Below are 22098 nucleotides of genomic sequence, written 5' to 3'. Positions count from 1 at the left end.
AAATATATTGAGTTTCAACTGTAGATCAGGCAGAGTTAAAGATGATATTATAGAGGAACTCAGAGAGGGCTCCTGATGGGGACTTAACCCCAAGGATATATAGTCAAATTAGTCACACGGAAGAGGGCAGCAAAACCACTAAGGAGGTACTTCCTTTTTCTTTCAATTAATGATCTTGGAGGAATTTCACGTGATTTTAGTTTTAAGCAACTGAGATTGTAAAGCAAGTGCCGATCACTGAGATTTAGTTTTCTACATATGTATGTCTATAGTCTAAAAAATAGAAAGCTATTTTTCCATGGTTCTGGTTCCTATTAAATGTAATTTCTACTCATTGTAGAAGACTGAACAGTAGAGAAATATATAAGAATAAAGTAAAAATCACATGCCATCTCACCACTCAGAACTGAGGCAGAGAAATTACATGCTTACACTCTAAAGCCAAGTAGTCTGGATCTAAATCCCAGCTCCATGTCTTATTAGCTCAGTAACTTCAGGCAAGTTACCTAGTTTCTTCATCTATAAACTGTGGATAACTAAAAGTATTTAAATGGTGCTATATTTCCTTCTAGGCTTTTTTTTCTATGCAAAACTTATACTTAGTCTAATTGGTTTTTTGCTCTTAACAAAGTGTGGTAGACAAAATGCCTTTTTCATATAATGCAAGATGTCCAGCCTTTTATTTTTTTATTTTATTATTTTTTTTAACATCTTTATTGGGGTATAATTGCTTTACAATGGTGTGTTAGTTTCTGATTTATAACAAAGTGAATCAGCCATACATATACATGTGCTCCCATGTGTCTTCCCTCTTGCATCTCCCTCCCTCCCACTCTCCCCCCCCCCCCCCACCCCTCCAGGCTGTCCCAAAGCCCCGAGCTAATATCCCTGTGCCTTGCGGCTGCTTCCCCCTAGCTATCTACCTTACTACGTTTGTTAGTGTGTATATGTCCATGACTCTCTCTCGCCCTGTCAAAACTCACCCTTCCCCCTCCCCATATCCTCAAGTCCGTTCTCCAGTAGGTCTGCGCCTCTATTCCTGTCTTATCCCTAGGTTCTTCATGACATTTTTTCCCCTTAAATTCCATATATATGTGTTAGCATACGGTATTTGTCTTTGTCTTTCTGACTTACTTCACTCTGTATGACAGACTCTAGGTCTATCCATCTCATTACAAATAACTCAATTTCATTTCTTTTTAAGGCTGAGTAATATTCCATTGTGTATATGTGCCACATCTTCTTTATCCATTCATCCGATGATGGGCGCTTAGGTTCTTTCCATCTCCGGGCTATTGTAAATAGAGCTGCAATGAACATTTTGGTACATGACTCTTTTTGAATTTTGGTTTTCTCAGGCTATATGCCCAGTAGTGGGATTGCTGGGTCATGTGGTAATTCTGTTTGTAGTTTTTTAAGGAACCTCCATACTGTTCTCCATAGTATGTCCAGCCTTTTAGAAAGAAATTATTGATAGTAGAATGTGACTTTTCCAGTTAAAATTAGATGTTCAGCTCCCCAGTGAATCCTTTTTAGTTTTGAGTCTGTTTAGACCTCCCGATGGTTCATTATGATGTTGTTCTGTTTTGCTAAATGAAGCCAACAATTCACTTGGAGATTGTAGAAGACATTGTAAAGCTAGAAAGTGGGAGATTATAACTGTGAATCCAAAGTAATGTCAATTTGAACCCTCCAATCGAGAGACAGGTTCTCTGGTGTCAGTTTATCAGTGAAATTTGCCCCAAACACTTTTCCATCTGATATTTTGATTTTTATGGGGTAAGATGGAAGGAGTAAAGTCTGACAGCTTAAATCCAGAACTTGGCTCTGATACCTATTACCTGTGCTATCTTAAACCAAGATGGGACCAAATTACTTACATTCTCTAAATCTCAGGTGCTTTTTCTATAACTTGGGAATAATATGACCTGCCTCCTAGAGTTGTTGTGAAATAAACCAGTTTTAGATAAAAGACCTTCACACAATGACTGCTATGGTAAGGGCTCAGTAAGTGGTAGATGGTGATGACTGTGATGATGGTGATTAAAGTGTAATCATTAAAATAAAGACTTAGAGTCAAATAGGTTTGGTTTTATAGAGTTTTTTTACTTTGATATTCAGTGGGTTTTAGGATTTGGAAAAGTTGTTTAACTTATCAAAGCATATATATTTTCATCCTTAAAATGAAGATGATAATTCTTTGAGTTGGTGTGAAGATTAAAGGGGGAAGTGCTTAGAAAAGTGCTTGGCCCTAGGTAAATACTCCATAAATGTTAGCTATTATTCTCATTATTTATAAGAAAAGACACTAATAGTTCCAGTGAAAATATTTAACAAATTCCTTACTCTTCTTAAGGGATTAGAAGAAAATGGTTCATGTCATAATTAAGAGGATTTACTGAAGACTCTAGTACCAAAAAACAAATGAATAAATAAAAGACTGAAAAGCTAAAGTAACAGCCAAGTTTTAAAAATATCTTTTGTTGTCAGCTCTTTTGAGATTTTCTTCTTCTGAGATGAGAAAAGATAATTAGGTCCTTTTTGCATTTCATTCTATGGGGCTCTTTCCCCCATATTTCAAACACAAAATAGCTTTCCTTGCCACCTGCCTTGGGCTGATAATGCCAAAGAACTTCCTGCCCAAGTGGTTTTTAAGCTCTGGGCTGGCACCATAAATCTCAACAAATCCTTGGTGGGGCTGAGGATGAGTGAAAGTCATTATTATGGGTCTTTTGGACTCATTCTGTCTGCAGTATAATAAATACCACCGTGGGACACTGCACCCTGCAGACAAAGCATCACTTGGGCTCTTTGTGTGCACTTTCCATCAGCAAGTCACAAGTGGAATGTCATAATGTGTCCATTGTATATACATTTTTGAATAAATAAGTATAACAAAGACAATATGCTCATCTCATTTAATCTCAGCTCTTAACTGTGAAAACACAACACATTTCCTACTCTAGTGAAATGGAGCAGGAAAGGCCTGTACCAGTCTGGTTCCTGGCATGCTATCAGAGGAATACCTGGTGGGAGCCATGATGATGGTTTCTAGGGCTCAACTCCCTAATGCCTAAGTTTTCCAATTGTAATTTGATCACTTGTTTTCAGGGATGGGATTTTTGTCAAATGTCTTGTAGGCACCTATTGGACAGATCCCACAGCACTGGCTCTTTTCCAACTCTGGATAGGGTCTCTTACACTGATAGATTTACTGGAAGAATGCCAACAGGTTGTCAAGTGAGGCTTTCCTTGTAGCCCCAGACTGAGGACCTGAGCACCACAGGTTCTAAAGAGAACAGCCATTTAGCTGGCACTGATTTAGAATTGGAAACTCTCCTCCCGACCCCCACCTTCAAGTTTATTTGAGGGTTGACAACTGGTCCACCTTTAATCTACCACAAGAAGACTGATGAGGGGCCTAACAAGGAAGAGATCAGGGTTCATGGAAAGAGGCGTTTTCCTCCAGGGGGTACTTTTTCCTGCTGAGATCCAGATGGGTGGTGGGGAATTCTCCAAGACTCTAATATATTTTGGGGGTATCTGAAAGAAGGGAGGTCCAGCGCTGGCCAAATGTCTGCTGGGTGGCAGGTGTGCTGACGTGTCCTATCCAAGCAGGGGAAAGAGATCTAGAGGGAGAGGGCTAGGCTTGGAGAAGGAGCAGCCCTGAGGTGGCCTATGGCTGGGCCGGCAAAGATGCCTGTTTCCCAGGGGCCAGATAGACAATATGGAAGATTGCTGTCATCTTGCTGAAACTCAACAAGAGCGTTGCTCTCCAGGAGAGGTCCACACTAAGGGCAAGAGGCTGTGGGCATGATGCTGATGACAAGAGCTGTGTAGGTGGTCACGCTGGGGCCACGTTGAGGGGCTCTCGGTTCTCAGGAGAATCCACGGTAACCTCACAAAAAAGCCACATTTGGGTGCTGGATCCACACAGAGGACACCAAAGGCCAAGCTGTTACAAGCTGTGGTGAGAGATTGCACCATGGCCTGGTGAGTAGGAAATGCTTGCCTCTTTGCTGCTCCATTTTCCCCACCCCAAATGACTGAAGAAGCTAGAAAATAGAAGCTTGAAGGAATGATAGTGTAGAGCTTCAAACTAGATATGAAATTAAAGTATTAAACTAGATTGGACTAATTTTATTAACCTCAAGTTTTCAGAAAGTTAGGGAATCTATACAAGATATCATATAGAGATGAGAAAGCAGGAATTCAATACAGTAGGGTTGAAAATAGAGACTTAAAAAAAATTGTTTCGGGAATTCCCTGGTGGTCCAGTGGTTAGGACTCTGTGCTTCCCCTGCCGAGGGCCCGGGTTCCATCCCTGGTCAGGGAACTAGGATCCCACAAGCTGCTCCACACGGCCAAAAAAAAAAATTGTTTCATGTTTCTATCTTTATTATTAAGCTGAGACAACTCAATAAGCTTGTTCATTTGCATTCCTAGGTTAATCCTCACCGCTGCATGCTGTATTTCAATGTCCTACTGAAGTCTGTTTGCTGCATTTCATTTAAGATCTTTGCATCAATATTCACAAAAAGAGATTATTCCGTAGCTCTTCTTTCCACCCTCCTTCCCTTCCTCCCTCCCTCCCTCCCTCTCTCTCTCTCTCTCTCTCTCTCTCTCTCTCTCTCTCTCTCTCTCTCTCTCTCTCTCTCTTTCTCTCTTTCTGTCTTTTCTCTCTCTCTCTCTTTCTCTCTTTCTGTCTTTCTCTCTTTTTGTATAATCTTGGTCAGGTTTTATATCAAGGTCCTTGGTAAAAGAAATCTGAAGTATTTCCTTCTTTCCCTGTGCTCTGAAGCAGCTTAAATGTTTTAGAACTACATGTGCCTTGACATGCTAACATGATTCACCTGTGAAATGTCCTGGACCTGACACTTTTGGGGGTGAGCAGGGGAGGCCCTGCTGTTCATTCTTTCACCTTGTTTGAACTGAGCCATGAGTCGGTGAGTGTTTGTTGCCCTTTTACCTCCCCCATGCCACAGGGTACTACCACAACTATGGATTAGAACATGGCCTCAATATTTAATTTCCAGTTTAAATTTAAGCAGTCCATCACCAAATGCTTGCTTTCCACAACTTATGGGCCTGGGTCACTGTAGGGCATTTGGGGGCACACTGGGGGAATACAGGCGTCTCCCCACCTCCAAAGAGAATAGGGTCTTTGGAGATCCACGTACCCAGTCCACCTGGAGAGTAGTACAACCTAGAACACAGTCAGTGCCAGATTCAAATTGATTCCCTGTGATTTACTCATTGTCTTTTATTTTATCTTTAGAAAAAATATGGACAATTTGTAAAGGTTGAAAATATATAAAGGTTGAAAATATATAAAAAGTGAAAGACTTTAAAATGTTTTAAGATTCTGTCCTGCCCGATTATTTTTTGAGCCATGGTTTTGTACCCAATTAATGAAAAGCAAGCAACCAAGTTCTCCAAATGTTCACCCTGGGGTCCTCTGGGAATCTTAGCCATGGGTTCCCCCCACCACACACACTTGTCCAGGCAGCATTAGGGGAGCAGTGTGGCCGCCTTCCTCATCTGGGTAGCAAAGCCCCCTCAGCAGATAGTCCCTCTTGTCAAGGGAGACTGTCTTGAAATTGCATCATCTTTTTTCCTCTAGTTCTTTCTCAGTCTGTTGTGGATGGAAAAGGGAGGACTGGGTTATTTCAGTTCCAGCAATGGACAGATCAAAATTGCTTCCCTCTTCCCTATTCTGTTTCCCTTGAGGACCTAATTTATTTCATACATTTTGACCTATCCCTGCTTAGAAATGGCTGCTGTGATTCTCTGTTGAGGCATTTCCCTTCCACCTTGTTTGGCCCCCAGGCCAACCCCACAGGCCACGGTCCCTCTACACAGCGATGTCAGTCTGGCTGCTGGGCCCAGCTGGATGGAGGTGTGTTTTATGAAGTTCAACCCTACACCCTGGGCCATAAATACACATTGTGCACATAAATGTACAGCTAACATTGGCCAGACCCCTCCAAAAAAACATGTTAATAAACAGACAGTAAGTCTTTAAAATATGGAAAAGCAGTTAATCTTTCCGCTGGCAAATCCTTGGTAGGGGGTGTTTTCCTCCACTGTCGTAATAGCTGCCTGCAGAGATTTCCATCTCCTAGGACTGGGGGTAAAAGGGGGGGAGTTTGCTGTGGGACTTCATGAGAACACTTGGGGAGCCTTCACCTTGGAGGGTAAATGTGTTAAAACGAATAATATCTTGCACTGGTTGTCATTAACCATTCATATCAAGTGATCACTGGGTCTGCCCTCGAGGAGCTTGAGCACTAATAACTCCAGTACAAGACAGAAAGTCGGCTGCCTATGGTAGCAGCCCCGTAACAGGCCTGGGCTCCAGAGGCTTGCAGCTCTGCCCCTGTTACTCTAGGAGATCAGTTAATCTCTTGTTTCACAATCTCTAATATGGGCACAATTATGTCTTATTGTCTGTATGTTCTCTGAGTCCCAGTTTTCTCTTTTGTGAAATGAGAAAATCAATACTCTTTGCCCCTAGCATAACATTCCATTTTATAAATGTTTTAAGAATACACGTACACATTCGCCTTGTAAAGAACTCCAATGTTACAGATTAAGTTTAAGTCTCCCCAGACAATTATTCCCAGTCTTCTCCTCTTGTCCACCACTGCCATCCTGTTCCCTCCCCTCCATCCCCTCCTCCCTTGCTCTCTCTCTCACTGATGATGTGGTAGGAGGACCAGACTTGAGGGTAGGGGTGGGGGCTCAGTAGACAGAAGGTGCCTGGAGCCAATACGTGCTCCCTTTGTTGGAGAGATGGAAGGTCAAGTTTGCAAATTGCCTCTAATCTGTTGAACAGCCATGACTTTTATCTGCATGTCTCAGGCAGAGCATGGGAGTTGCCAGTGGGTTGACTTAAGGAGGATATAGGTGACAGCTGTCAATCTGGAGATGACATGATCTGTGCCTTATAAATAGTTAATTTCACTTGGTCCTTTCATTCCTTTTTATCACTAGGAAGACACTTCATGTGTTTTGTCCTTTTTTGTGTTCTACCCACATGTGCTCCACTTGTTCATTTATTCCTTCTATGTTAGCATGAGTCATGGATCACTTACTGATACTATCTACTCCTAACATATCTGATAAGTCTTATCCATCCCATTTATTTTTCTTATTCTCTGTAGCAGAATCAAATACTCTTAGATGAGTATTTCTAAATATCCTTAAACATTTATACTTTATGTATAGTTTTGCAACGTTATTTTCCCACTTATTATGTTTTGGGTAATCTTTCATGATGGTAAATTGACACCTTTTACCCTTTCATCTGGTGCCAAGTAGACCACAGAACAGACACACTGTTGCTTATTTAATCATTCCTCTGTTGATGAACTTTCAGGTGGGTTTTGTTTTTTCCTCCTCTCAATGAACAATGTTACCAAGAACATCTTTATGTATGTCTTCTTGGGTTCTTGAACAATAGTTCCTCTTACTGAGAAGTAAAACAACTGGAAAAATAGGATCTAAATGATTTTTCACTGTAACAATAACGAATTTTTCTCATAGGGGCTGTAAAATTCACTGTCCTACCAGCAGTGTAGAATAATATTCACTTCTTCAGACTCTCCATCATTTGATACTACCATAGACAAAATTTTGCCATTCTGCTGGTGAAAAATGCATTTCATTATTTTAATTTCATTTTAATTTATATTTACCTGATTTGTAGTGAGATTGAACCCCTTTTACATATCAGTTGTCTATCTGTGTTTCCTTTTCTGTAAATTATCTCATGGGTTTTGATACTGATTAGGGGCAAGCATCTTCCCTTCTCTCTCTCTCTCTCTCTCTCTTTTTTTTTTTTTATAAAATTCCATTTTATACAATTGTCCAGACTGTTCTTTATATTTAATCTTATGAATGAATCTTAGGATCATCACCTCAAATTCCATCAAAATTCCTGTTGGGATTTTTATTGAGATTACTTTGAATTAAAAGGTTAATTGAAGGAGAAATGACACCTTTAATATATAACTGTTTCCTTCCACAACCACTGTGGATTTCTTAGGGTTTTTTTTTTCTTTTATGTTCAGTAAATTTTGATTATTTTCTTCATAAAGAAACATCTTTTACTAGGTTTATCCTTGGGCATTTCATAGTAATTATTGACAATATCAATGGTTCTTTATTTCATAAATATTTTTTCATTGGTTATTGCCAGTGTCAGGGAAGGCTGTGGTTTTACATGCTGATTATGTAACTGGGCAGCTTGCTTAGTTCGTTTCTTGGTTCTAACAGTTGGTCAGTGGGTTCACACGGAGTTTCTATGAACACAGTGATATCTGTTCTTTGGGTGACTTGGTAGTATTCACTCGGGGTTAGATTCTCAATGTGCATTTCAGGTTTTTTTCATGCAGTTGGTTTGCTGGTGTTTTTTATAGCTTGGCCAAATGTTGATAATTTATACTTTATCCCCCAAAGTGTGTTTGATCTAAGTTTTCAAATTGTTTGTAATGATATACATAATACTCATTTAAAATGTTTAAAATGCCTCTGTATATTTTGGGTTTTAATGTAACTTTGTGACTTCTTTTTCTTGATCAGGAGTGCCATAAGTGGACTTATGTCCTTGTTCTTTTAAGCCAGAGTTTGATTCTTTTAGTTATCTTCACGTTTTCATCTGCATCTTATTCTTCTGCTTTTATCTTTATAAGTTCATTCTGTCATTGATTCAGTGAATGTTTACTGAGCATCTGCTCTGTCCCAGGCATAACTCTGGCTGCTGGGGATAAAAGATAACCAGGGGCAGACGCATGTGGCCTTCCTCCCATGGAAACCACAGTTTGTTGTGAGGGACAGACAGTGAACAGGGAAGGAGGAAGTGGAGGCAAAGGAGATTGAGAAGAAAGGCAGTGAGGTCATTGGTGTCCTTGACAAGAACCGATCCAAGGGTGTGGTAAGGACTACAGCCGTATTGGAGTAGATTTGTGAAAGGAGAGAAGTGAGGAAGTAGAGTGAGAGAAAGAGAGAGAGGAGAGAGAGAGGGATTGTGTATAATTCTTTTTAGGAGTTGTACTATAAATGAGGATGGGGAAGTTGTACTATAAATGAGGACAGTGGTAGGTGAAGGTAAAATTAAGGGAGAGTTTTGTGTAAGCTGAAGAAAATGGCTAGTAGACAAGAGAAACTAATTGTACAATGATCACCTCTCTCCTCTTCCATCAGTCACATCCTTGCAGAAGCCTGAGGGCTGGGCTTCGGAGAGGGGCATCAATTCTCAGCACAGTGTACCACAGGGGAGAATGAGTATAGGGCACAGGTGCAGGTTTATGTTCTTATTTTTCCAGTTTCTTGATTCAAAAACACAGTTCATTTATTTGCAAAATTTTTTCCCAGTAAAAATATTTAAGCAGCCCAGACTCAAATCTGCACAGATTTGAGCCTGGGCCGCTCTCAAATTCTCAAGGATTAATTGGATGTGTTTTTAACCTTTAATTTCCACTGCTTATATATTTTTGCTATTAATTTCTAATTTTACCCGAATGTAAAAGAAGAACATGTAATTGATGCTTTCTGCTCTTTGGAATGTGTTGCATTTCCCTGCGTTTGAAAGTAACTTATATTCTGTTATTGCTTAGATCTGAAGAGTTTTTGCTCTATATTTTAAGCTAGTCATGCATTCATCACACCATTTTGGTATTTCTATCAGTTTGTATACTAAGATCATAAAAATTCATGTCATATCTTGTTATACTAGATACACTCTAGAGAACAGAACAAATTTTTTGAGAGAAAGATGAAGATAACTTACAGAGAAATTGACCGTTTTTTAATGTTATAGTCTAGTTCATCTGACTAAACTGAATTTGGTAAAATATCACGAAAAATTTATGTGACAGGGATTCTGGGCCTGGGGCTAAATATTAAGCTAATCTGTCAGCTCTAGAAGAATACGGGATTTGTTCTCTAGTTTGTTCCTCCAAAGAGTCACCGGTATTTCTGGTTCAAGGAGTATTTTTATGGTGATATTACTTTGTCATTTCATTGTATTGGGTAAGGTGAGAAAGAGGTGTCATTAGGCTTACTTATGTTGGACTAGCTGTACAGATAAACCCAGAATGTCAGAAGTGCCATATGGCCTTAGTACCAGCTTAACTTGGTCTCTGAAAAGGATGGATCTCCTTAAACAACTAGCATTAATTTCATCCAAAAAATACCTCTATTATGGGCAGACATTGTGCAAAGTGGTTCAGGGTAAGGTCTAGGAAGTTCACTTCATCTTTTATCATTAATATGACATGGCTTCAGTCTATCCTTGTTGGAGGGAGAAGGAAAAATATACCTCAAAGAACATCAGATGCAACTTGGGGTGATGTTTAGGCCCTGGGAGAAGAAAATGAGTCTTGGAAAAGCTTAACCTCTTAGACCTTGGAAACTGAGGTGATTTAGCCAACTCTGACTCTCCTGTTTCATACACGTAAAAGTCCGGTCTTTCCTAGGTGAGTTTTATGAGCTATATATGGACATAGATGTACTGTCTTCTTAGTGAAACTTCGTATTTGAAAGTGAAGAGCCTTGGGGAAGGAGGCAACCTGACTAGTAAAGCAGTCTCTGAAACTTGTTTTCCAGAATATTGCAGTAGTTCCCCCACCCCAGGTCATGGCTATTAAGTTGAGGGATGGTAAGTGACCACTCATTGTCTCTCTGCCTCTTGTTCCAACAGGTCCTTTGTCATCCAGCAGATCCCAAGCAGCAATCTGTTCATGGTGGTGGTGGACAGTAGCTGCCTCTGTGAGTCTGTGGCCCCCATCACCATGGCACCCATTGAAATCAGGTATATCCTTTTGTGTATAGGTCCAGCCACTACTGATGAAGCGGGTAAGGGGGATCAACAGTAAGGAAACCTAGGGGAGAAATCTTAGAGAGGAGGAGATGATATCCGTTCCACTATTAGAGAGAGAGAAGTTGTTAAGGGAGTTTAGTGCCAAGTTTTGAGCTCTGAAATTCAGAGTGAGGAAAAGGAGCATCTTGGAAATATGCCTTAACAACAGTCAACATAACGAATCCCTTAAGTGTGAACGTTTAAAGGCTCAGAAGATCAGAAGGCGTCCGGAATCTTGTCATGGCTTCCATCCTGAGGTAATCTGAGAACCCTTCCTACTCTTTTCCCATCAGATTCGCCATGAGAATCTCACAGTAGTCAAAGAACTATAGCTCAAAAGTTTACTCTTGAGAAAGCAGTCCCTTTCAGGCAAACCAAAGAATATGCAGGAAGGCTAATGGTACTCTACTTTCAGCCTCTCAATGCCTTCTTATTTAGTCTGTGCTTAATAGTCTTATCTTATTATATCCATGTATATTTTTTAAAAGCCTCTTTACTATCTTCCCTATTACAAATGTGCTATAATTTTACCACTCCACTATTACACATAAAGTGGCTCTTACCATCTTGTTTTACTTCTTTCAAATTGTAGTTAAAATTATTTTCCTGCTTACTAAAAAAAAAAAAAATATATTTTCCTGCTTACTTTTAGACAGCCTTTTACTTATAAGAAATTCATGTAAAGCAAAAGTGGCAATACTAATGTCAGATCAAGAGTCACAATATATAAATGTGGAATGATAAGCCTTTAAACTCCCCTAACCACACGAAGTCACAACTCTAAAGGCACTACATTTACACCAAAAGCGATGATCAGAGAAATATTAAACCTAGTACTAAGAAAGGTAAACTTATCACCGGTGTAGGTGAATTATGTCCTTCAATGTTGTAGGCAAAAAAAATTAAATATGGCAAGAAAAGCTACAATTTAAAAATTAAGTCCATCCCCCACCTTGAAAAATAGAAAACTTGCCTAGACCAATTACTCTAGGGAGACTGGGAAGATATTCATTTTATAAAATGCCACCAGAGCCAGCTGAGTGTTAATCTCACCTGTAAATAGCAAATAATTTTAATGTTATTTAAACTATCCAAGTCCTAGAAAATACTTTAAAGTCAGTATAGTACTAAAAAGAATTTGGAATTTATTGAGAGTGTTTCCTTCTATATTCGAGGGAGAGTTCAATAACAACATAAGTTGAAAAGGCCTTTGATAAAATTGAGTGATCACCTCTAATAAAAGCTCTATGTAAAATAGAAATATGAACAATAGTCCAAAAGCAATAATACCACTTCAATTAAAACCAGAACTGCATACATAGCACTAAAGTCACTAGAGTAAAAATCTTCTCAAGTTAATAAGATAATTTGCTTTAGTAAGTAGATACATGATAAACACTAAAAAAAAAAAAAAATCAGTATTTTATTTCTTTAAGTTTCTAGACCCACTGAGATGAGGTCAGTGGAACAGAATAGTAATTCTTATGTATGACAAAGGTTCAATTCAAAGGGGAGAGTATAGAATGGACTTGCATGGTAAATGATGGTCTCATAAGAAATTCTAGGGATTGGATTCATGCTCTTGGATTGGAAGAATTAAAGTTGTTAAAATGGCCGTACTACCCAAAGCAATCTACAGATTTCATGTGATTCCTATCAAATTACCCATGACATTTTTCACAGAACTAGAACAAATAATCCTAAAACTTATATGGAAACATAAAAGACCCAGAATCACCAAAGCCATTCTGAGAAAAAAGAACAAAGCAGGAGGCATAACCCTCTCAGGCTTCAGACAATACTACAAAGCTACAGTAATCAAAACAGCATGGTACTGGCACAGAAAAAGACATATGGATCAGTGGAACAGAATAGAGAGCCGAGAAATAAACCCACACACCTATGGTCAATTAATCTTCAAGAAAGGAGGCAAGAATATACAATGGGGAAAAGACAGTCTCTTCAGCAAATGGTGTTGGGAAAGCTGGACAGTCACATGCAAATCAATGAAGTTAGAACACACCCTCACACCATACACAAAAATAAATTCAGAATACCTTAAAGACTTAAATACACGATATGACGCCATAAAACTCCTAGAAGAGAATATAGGCAAGACATTCTCTGACATAAATTGTACCAGTGTTTTCTTAGGTCAGTCTCCCAAGGCAATAGAAATAAAGCAAGATGAACAAATACTGTATGCTAACACATATATATGGAATCTAAAAAAAAAGAAAAAAGGTTCTGAAGAACCTAGGGGCAGGACAGGAATAAAGACTCAGACATAGAGAATGGACTTGAGGACACGGGGAGGGGGAAGGGTAAGCTGGGAAGAAGTGAGAGAGTGGCATGGACATATATACACTACCAAATGTAAAATAAATAACTAGTGGAAAGCAGCCACATATCACAAGGAGATAAGCTCGGTGCTTTGTGACCACCAAGAGGGGTGGGATAAGGAGGGTGGGAGGGGAACACAAGAGGGAGGGGATATGGGGATACATGTATACATAGAGCTGATTCACTTTGTTATACAGCAGAAACTAATACACGATGGTAAAGCAATTATACGCCAATAAAGATGTTTGGAAAAAAAATGGGACCTAATCAAACTTATAAGCTTTTATACAGCAAAGGAAACCATAAACAAAACAAAAGGGCATCCTACAGGTTGGGAGAAGATATTTGCAAATGATGCAACTGAAAGGGCTTAATTTTCAAAATATACAAACAGCTCGTACAACTCAATAACAAAAATCAAACAGCCCAATTGAAAAATGGGCAGAAAACCTAAATAGACATTTCTCCAAAGAAGAAATACAGATGGGCCAATAGGCACGTGAAAAGATGCTCATCATCACTAATTATTAGAGGAATGCAAATCAAAACTACAATGAGGTACCACCTCACACCAGTCAGAATGGCCACCATCAAAAAGTCTACGAATAACAAATGCTGGAGGGGGTGTGGAGAAAAGGGAACCCTCCTACACTGTTGGTGGGAATGTAAATTGGTGCAGCCACTATGGGAAACAGTATGGAGGTTCCTGATAAAAGTAAAAATAGAGTTGCCATATAATCCAGCAATCTCACTCCTGGGCATATATCCAGGTAAAACTATAATTCAGAAAGATACGTGCAACCCTATGTTCATAGCAGCGCTATTTACAATAGCCAAGACATAGAAATAACCTAAATGTCCATCAGCAGATGAATGGATAAAGACGATGTGGTGTATATATATAATGGAATATTACTCAGCCATAAAAAAGAATGAAATAATGCCATTTGCAGCAACATGGATGAACCCAGAGATTATCATACTAAGCAAAGTAAATCGGAAAGACAAATACCATATGATATCATTTATATGTGGAATCTATCAAGTATAAGTGGAATCTAAAATATGACACAAATGAACACATCTATGAAACGGAAACAGACTCACAGATATAGAGAACAGACTTGTGGTTGCTAAGGGTGTGGGGGAAGGATTGGGAGTTTCGGATTAACAGATGCAAACTATTACGTCTAGAATGGATAAATAACAAGGTCCTACTGTATAGCACAGGGAGCTATATTCAATATCCTGAGATGAACCATAAAGGAAAAGAAAATGGAAAATATATATTATATTACATATATAATATATATATTATATATACTATATATTATATATAATATATATGTATCTGAATCATTTTGCTGTACAACGGAAATTTACACAACATTGTAAATCAATTATACTTCAATAAAATTTTTAAAATAAATAAATAAAAAAGAAATTCTAGGGATTGGAGAGACCTTCTTATCCAAGACCAAGACCTTCTTATCCAAGACCAAATCTGTTTTTCTTCTTATAGAAGAAAAACAGATTTATTTAACTATATAAAAATTATAACTTTTTGATGGAGAAGCATAACTAAGTCAGTATCCAATTTATAGAACTTGAAAAAATATTTATAAATCAAAGCATAAAGAGCTCTTTAAATTGATAAGTCAAACAACTGCATATAAAAATAAACCGAGGACATGAAAGATACAATTTACTGGGTGATCAGAAAATACAGGTACCAATGAAATATCTAGCAATAGCCATCAAAAGCAAAAATACCCTTTAGCTCTGCACTGTCACTCCTGGGCATCTTTACCTGAGGCCAGGGCAGGAGCAAGTATCATTGTTTGGTAAGGACCTATATTCAGCACTCTTTGTAGCAGTAGAGAACAGATGAGAAGATGAATGACCATCAATAAGAAAAAAAAAGAACTGAATAAAATAGACCTAGAATAATGGAGATAGAGAAATTTCCATCAATTAGTGGATGAAAATCACGGTGCAGAAAGGAATAAATAATATTATTTGAGTTTTGTAAGACAGAGCCTCCCTTCCCCCAAATTAAAAGGAAGGCACACACAAAACCTTCCATAGCCAAGTACCTGAAATGATCAGCCCCCTGAGATGTGATCTTTTACTAAGAAGGTCAGTATTTTGCTTTTATAAAATAATCACAAGAGACTTCTCTACCAACAGCCCTTTGCCTCTTGAATGTTCTGCATAATAGTATACAAAGAGTCATTTTGAATACTTTATGCATTGACAAGTGAAATCAGAGATTCTCATTACTAACGTGATGAAATGTAGACAAGTCCATTTCCTGCCATTCTCTATGTTCCAAATGATTTTGTTCATACACTGGAGAGCAGGGAGGGATATGGGGACTCCACATACCTTGGGAAGTTTAAGGCATCTTGGGATCCACCTCGGCTCTAACCAACCCTGCCTTTCCCTGTAGGAGAATGCGAGGGAGTGTGGGGGTGCGCCGAATCTCCAGGCCAAGATGGTCCTTATCCTGCTCCCTCTGCTTTTGATGCTCTTCTCAAGGTGACACTGATGGAGATGTTCTCTTGGCATGCTAAAGTATGGATAAACTGTGAGCCAAAATATGGTGCGACATAGGAGACATGAAATGTAGTCCAACCATCAGCATCTCATGATATTAAGCTGTGCGTGATATAAACTCTTAGAGATATGTTGACAAAAAAGTTATCTTTTTACTTTGCCAGTCATGCAAATGTGAGTTTGCTACATAATTATTATCCTTCATCAGAAACGGGACTGCAAGTGGGCAGCGTCCCTTCTGCTTGAAACCCGTTGAAACCAATTTAAAACTGTGTACTTTTTAAATAAAGTATATTAAAATCATAATCTCCTGGTTTGGGTTTTATTATCATTTTACTGCTGAGGATACAGAATGGAAAGTACATGAAAAAGTCACCCATTCCAGACAGCAAGAAAGGATGGTTGTTGGCAGAGACTTTACCCTACAGCAGATTCTAGACAAGTATTTAACAACTGTTTAGATGCTCCACTCTCAGTTATAAAAATATTTACAGAAGTAAATCAAAATATCATCTACATCAGAAGAATTTATTACACAGAGCTCTGACTTTTGTTGAACAAAACTTCAGTAGAAATCATAATTTGGACGAGAACACAAGCTTCCATAATATTAAAGTGTTGAACTATTTGGGAACAGAAATAGTCATAAATCCTAGGAATTCGTTCTGAGAAGACTTGAAGGAGGAAAAGAACAATGACTACAAATGACTCTCAACCTTATTGCTTGAGAATATGGCTTCTGGCTTTCCCCATAAACAAGAGATGAAATTTGGTCTTATATATAACAGAATATGAAACTACCCAGACCTGTAAGCATTTCTAAATTTCTGAACCAAAGAAAACAGTGTCCATTGGATCATGATGACCAAATAACCATTCCAAGTGGAATAATTTCTATGCCTAGGTAGAAACGAGAATGCCTTTCTTTAGAGGACAAACATCTAAAAGTCATGTGGAAAAATCAACTTAAACTCTTTTTAAAAAAGCCACATTATCCTGTTGATATTTTAGAAAAACTGATGTAATACTACTTTATCCTAAAATGATTCCAGCATTTATAGGAATAAACAATACTACATTGTTATACTTCTTTAAATTACTATTCCTCCAACCCACAAGGTCTTCCTGCCCCTCAAGCATGCTAAGTGAGCACCTGCATCAGGGCCTTTTCACTTGCTATTCCTTCTTTGTGAGATACTCTTTCCCCCAGATATCTGCATGCCTTCCTCCCTTACCTGCTTCAAGTCCTTCCTTCTTTGACAGTCCACACTGACCTCCTTGTTTACAGTTGTAACTTCCACACCCCTCCACCCTTCTCTCTTCTCTGCTTGATATTCCACCATAGCAGTTATCACCATTGGATTTGTTTATTGTTTGTCTCTCCCCAGGTGAATATAAACACCAAGAAGGCAAGGATTTTGTTTGCTGCTTTTTAATTTTCTCACTGCTATATTCTCATCTCCAAGGAGAGAAGAGTAGAGTGTCCAGCTCAGAGCAGACCCTCAATAAACATTTAAGCAAGTAAGCAAGAGATAGTAGTAGTAAGAGCTGTGCTACCAACGTAGGGGGTGACTGTGTATACATACCCCTGTGGTATAGTGCCATGTGGGGGTATCTGCGTTACTGCAGAGAGCAAGGAGTAATACCATATTCTCTATTATCCTGCCATGCTAATTTTTGAAGACTTCTATTTGCAGTATTAATGATTGATGCCAATCCTATCCAAAGGTATCCTATCACAGAACATTGTATTAAAATGTTTGGTTTGCTGCTTATAATTAAGATAAACTCTAAAGTGATACAGTTTAACATAGCGTTCGTTGTATGGCACAATTAGTTATTAAAATTATAAGCTTTGACATTTAATATAATTGGTAACAGATTCAGAAGGCACCTAGAGCTAATCATAGTGTAACAATCTAGCAATATTCTTCCTAAAATGTAGAAAGCTTTCATATATGTGAAAATTCATAAAAATATAGAACAATTGCAATATTTATTGAAGGTAGATTAATAAAACACAACATAGACAAGAATAATGGTGTGATACCTTTATCTGTCCTAAAATTAACAACAGGGCAACTCCATATGCTATACATTCATTAGATTAAGATGACATAGGACACTAAAATAAGATAGTAATGGCAGTGGTAAAAACTACTATTTAATGTCTGAAGTGGTTTTAAAATAAGGAAATTAGCATTATTATTCAAATTATGAGCAGTGCAGCACTACAGGGGATAATACTTCTCTTGTTATAAGAGACTGTATAGTTTAGTAAAATATTAAAATCATAGGCAGAAGAGCACAGTTTTATTACTATCAGTATTAGAGGTCGTAATAATTTAGCAGACCCTTGAGGGCCATTTACAGTGTCTGCAATTTGGGAGCTAATTGGCACATATATGCTGGGGAGCCTGTCGGGGGTATTTCTACTCATGTGACTTTGTCTTATATATCCAGCTTGTAGCAGCTGTAATTCCTGCTGGGGACTTTGCAGGCATCATTTCCCCTAATCCAGTGATTACAAATCCTGGGCAACTTTGCCCACTCGGGAACATTCAGCAATATCTGGAAACATTTTTTGGTTGTCACAATTTGAGACAAGAGGAGGTGCTACTGGCATCTAGTGGGTAGAGGCCAGGGATGCTGTTAAACATCCTCCAAATCCTGGGACAGACCACACAACAAAGAATTATTTAGCCAAGCATTTCAATAGAGCTAAAGTTGAGAAACCCTGCTCTAATCCTTTAGCAATCAATAAGCTTTTGTCTTTACAAATAGATGCCACAGACCTGGATCGCCACGTGGCATCTAAATTGTGCACGTTTGCTCCACCAATGCTAGGAATTCTTTACATAATGTAAGATACTAAAATACAGATTCAATTCAGTAGCAATCCAGGTATATCATATACTCAGATTATGGGGTCCTTCTTGTCCTCCAGGCCTCAGCAGTGTTCCACTGAACACCTGGGAATCCTCGGTCACTGCCTGCTGTTTGCTTCAGAGCAAGGTACTCATGGGGCGCTGGCATTTTCCCGTTCACTCTCAGTCTCCCCTCCCCACACCTGTAGGAGGGAGCTCAACTGTCTTGTTCACTTCTGGATTCCCGATGCTGAGAATTGCTTCTCAACTTCAGTGACACCCAAGAAGTGTTTGCTGAAGGAATAAATAGACCACCCCCACAATACCATTTATCAAAACCTTCTATTTACAAGTTACTACGCAGAGAACTTTCCGTCATCATTTCCTACACCTGCTGTTATTCCCATTTCACTGATGAGGAAACTGAGGCTCAATAAGCAAGTTACCCAAATTGCTAGAGCCAGTAAGAGGCAGGGCCTTATGCCACACCTTTCCCCCTTAACCATTACAATACTATATACCATATGCATATGTATCAGTACAATGTACTATAGTCCCACATGGCAGCAGACCCCAGTCCCCTTGGATAGGTAAGAAGTCCGGATGGCAATACTTTCTAGTTTAGGGTACTCTAATTCAGCAGCATTTGGACACACTGAAGGCAATATACAATAGTAGATTATAGTGATATTTTTGTAAAATATGGTTATAAACAGCAGAATAATATGACACTGTGGCTATATCTGTAGTATATTCAAAATACAGTCCTTCATACTCACATGCACATTATAGGAAATGCAGGATGGTTTAAACCAGGAGTTAGCAAGCTTTTTCTATAAAGGGCCAGAGTGAATATTTTAGGCATTGTGGGCCGTGTCGTCTACCTCTGTTGCAACTATTGAACTCTGCCACCGTAGCACAAGAGCCCCTGTGTTCCATTAAAACTTTCTTTAAGCGCACTGAAATTTGAATTTCATATATTTTCACATGTTGCAAAATATTATTTAAAGGTTTATTCAATTTATTTGAATGGTATTTAAAAATGTAAACACCACTCTTAGCCTGAAAACTGTAGGCAGTGGGCCAGATTTGACACGTGGGCCATATTGGTCAACCCCTTGATTTAGAAGATTACAGCTGACAATTTTTAAGGCTCTCATTACGTGATAAATTAGGAATATCCTTGCAACTTACAGGCACGCATGCTAGAATTGTGTCAGCACTATCAGTATGGGAGCTTCTACAGTACAAATATGACCACACGATTTTTACTTTAACATCACACAAACTAGTACTGTTTGAGACACTGTAAGTACCCTAGTATAATCTAACGCCTTTATATGTATGTAACTACAAATATAAATGAAAAGCATAACTCACTATAGAGTGCTAGCATTACTGCTACTCGAATTGTAAGGTGAGGGTGTAGGCTGACATAATGTAGTTCAGCACAGTATATTATCATTTCTGTTCCCACAATTATATGTAATAAAGTGAAACATAAAATCACATTGCTGCTGCCAGCATTGGCTGTCTTAAAGCAGTTACTTCCCTCAGCCTATGCTGTACTGTGCGGCCCTAAACTATAATATTGTGTGTCATACTGCCATATCCCATGATGTTAGGCTACCAAGAATCTTGTTAACAAAAATCTTATACCAAATGACACCATATTGTAATTACCCTGGCTCTTAATGGCTAACAGTAAACCAGTGATTAGAGAGAAATATTTGAGTGGCACCTTTTCAGTAAGATATTGTCACAGCGACATGTTATGCACTACTAACTGCAGCATCAAGAAGAGTCCTAAATTATAGTCATACTCTTCTTATATTTATCAATAACTCTGTATTGTCCTTGAATGTGCTATTGCATTATGCTACTACATACTCTCCAAGCTATAGCAATAAACTTGGGGTAGAGAGGGGAGCATTTATTGAGTGCTGACTGTGAAAAGCACTTCACAATAATTATGTCACATAATCCTCACAGTAAGAGTGCGCACAAGCCGTGAGAAGGGGCATGTTGGAGACGACAGGTGTGAGGTTCAGAGATTACAGGACTTGACCAAGTCGCACAGGCAGTGATGGACAAAGCCCTATTTACTTTGCCACCTTGTCAACGTTACTTGTCAATTACACTGTCAGTAATGCTGGCACCAGCATTGCTACTGTATTATCCCATGTACTGTCTTAACAGAAAATTTGGCAATGTTATTATTCCAGAGTATGGTGCACCAATGACCACTCTACTATGATTTCAGTCGCAGTAACACAGTTACGCTCTACATATTGTACTTTTTCTAACAATAACGCTGCCCTCCCTTGTCTGTAATCCCACCTTGCTTCTAGTTATGAGAACAATACAGCTACCGTGCTAGTGCAGCCTGCAGTTTTAGTCGAAACAGTCAAAGTGCTAATAGGGAGCCCAGTGGTCTATACAGTACTATATCCTATGCCTAGAAAACCACCATTGCGACTGCAAGTTTTCAGTAAAATAGTTAAAGAAGCATCACTGCTCCTCAAAGGCAGGACTATGGTCTGTGACTTCCTCATTTCACATCACTAAAAGCTTGCAATTTGCCCAACACACTTAGGAATCACTTGGGTCCTATGCCAGCTCTGATATTGAAAGTAATCCCTTTGCTGCACTACTCCACATCATAGTCCTATAATTTTAGCATTGTTATGATATTATTGCTAAGCCATGTCACACTGGCTTCCAACTTGGAAGCAGTTCTGCCACTACAATAACTAGTGTGTGATATCTGTAATTTTAGCAGAAGTACACAACCAGTCTGACACTTAAATTTTAAGTATTCACAGAATTGATATACCATAATGCATTTTGGTTTAGTGCAGTAGTAAAACAGAATTCTGAAAAGACCACACGTATCATGAGAGTCCTAATATTTGTAATTTGTAGTTTTATATGAGTATCGTATATCATTTTAGGTTTCATTAGTATTATTTTTAGTTTTAGTGTTGCTGTAACTACAGTATGTCGCCTTTAACATACTACTCTGACGCTACCAAGAGGAATACATGACTATTACATAAGGCGCGATCTTTGAAGTCAGACAGCGTCAAACATAAGTTTGAGTCACAGCTTCACAACTTAATCCTTATGTAATTTTGCTCTAAGTTCCTGGTAGTTGTAAGTCTCAAGTTTCTCAGCTACATGATGGAGCTAATCACAGAACCCAACTCACAGTATTGTCCTGAGGTTTAAATGAGACGTATCTAAATGAGAAATACTTCTAATTGCACAAGATGTGGTGATTTCAATAATTATTAGTTACTACTATTTTAATTATTTTTACTATTATGTTAATACTGCATACTCATTCTGGTAATAATACTACTACTAAGCTACTTAGAAATAATATTACTATATAATAAGCTATCAACTATTTGAACCAATTTTGTAACAGCAAAGCTACCATCTTATGCTGCATTGATCTCC

The 22098-nt window shown here is 38.5% G+C and overlaps 1 protein-coding gene across 1 annotated transcript in view; it reads left to right on the top strand.

Annotated features, from left to right (window-relative positions):
* Nucleotides 1-16072, top strand: part of CACNA2D3 (calcium voltage-gated channel auxiliary subunit alpha2delta 3) — a 795852-nt gene extending 779780 nt beyond the window's left edge. Inside the window, exons 36-38 of the mRNA XM_032649095.1 lie at nucleotides 10706-10818; nucleotides 11039-11121; nucleotides 15660-16072. Of these exons, the coding sequence (XP_032504986.1) occupies nucleotides 10706-10818; nucleotides 11039-11121; nucleotides 15660-15752 (289 nt within the window). The 3' untranslated portion in view covers nucleotides 15753-16072. The remainder of the gene's footprint in view (nucleotides 1-10705; nucleotides 10819-11038; nucleotides 11122-15659) is intronic.
* The last annotated feature ends 6026 nt before the right edge of the window (nucleotides 16073-22098 follow it).

The sequence above is a fragment of the Phocoena sinus genome, chromosome 11, assembly GCF_008692025.1.
Source record: "Phocoena sinus isolate mPhoSin1 chromosome 11, mPhoSin1.pri, whole genome shotgun sequence".
Lineage (NCBI taxonomy): Eukaryota > Metazoa > Chordata > Mammalia > Artiodactyla > Phocoenidae > Phocoena > Phocoena sinus.
Note: the sequence above shows the minus strand (reverse complement) of the source record. Positions and strands in the feature narration are given on the sequence as shown.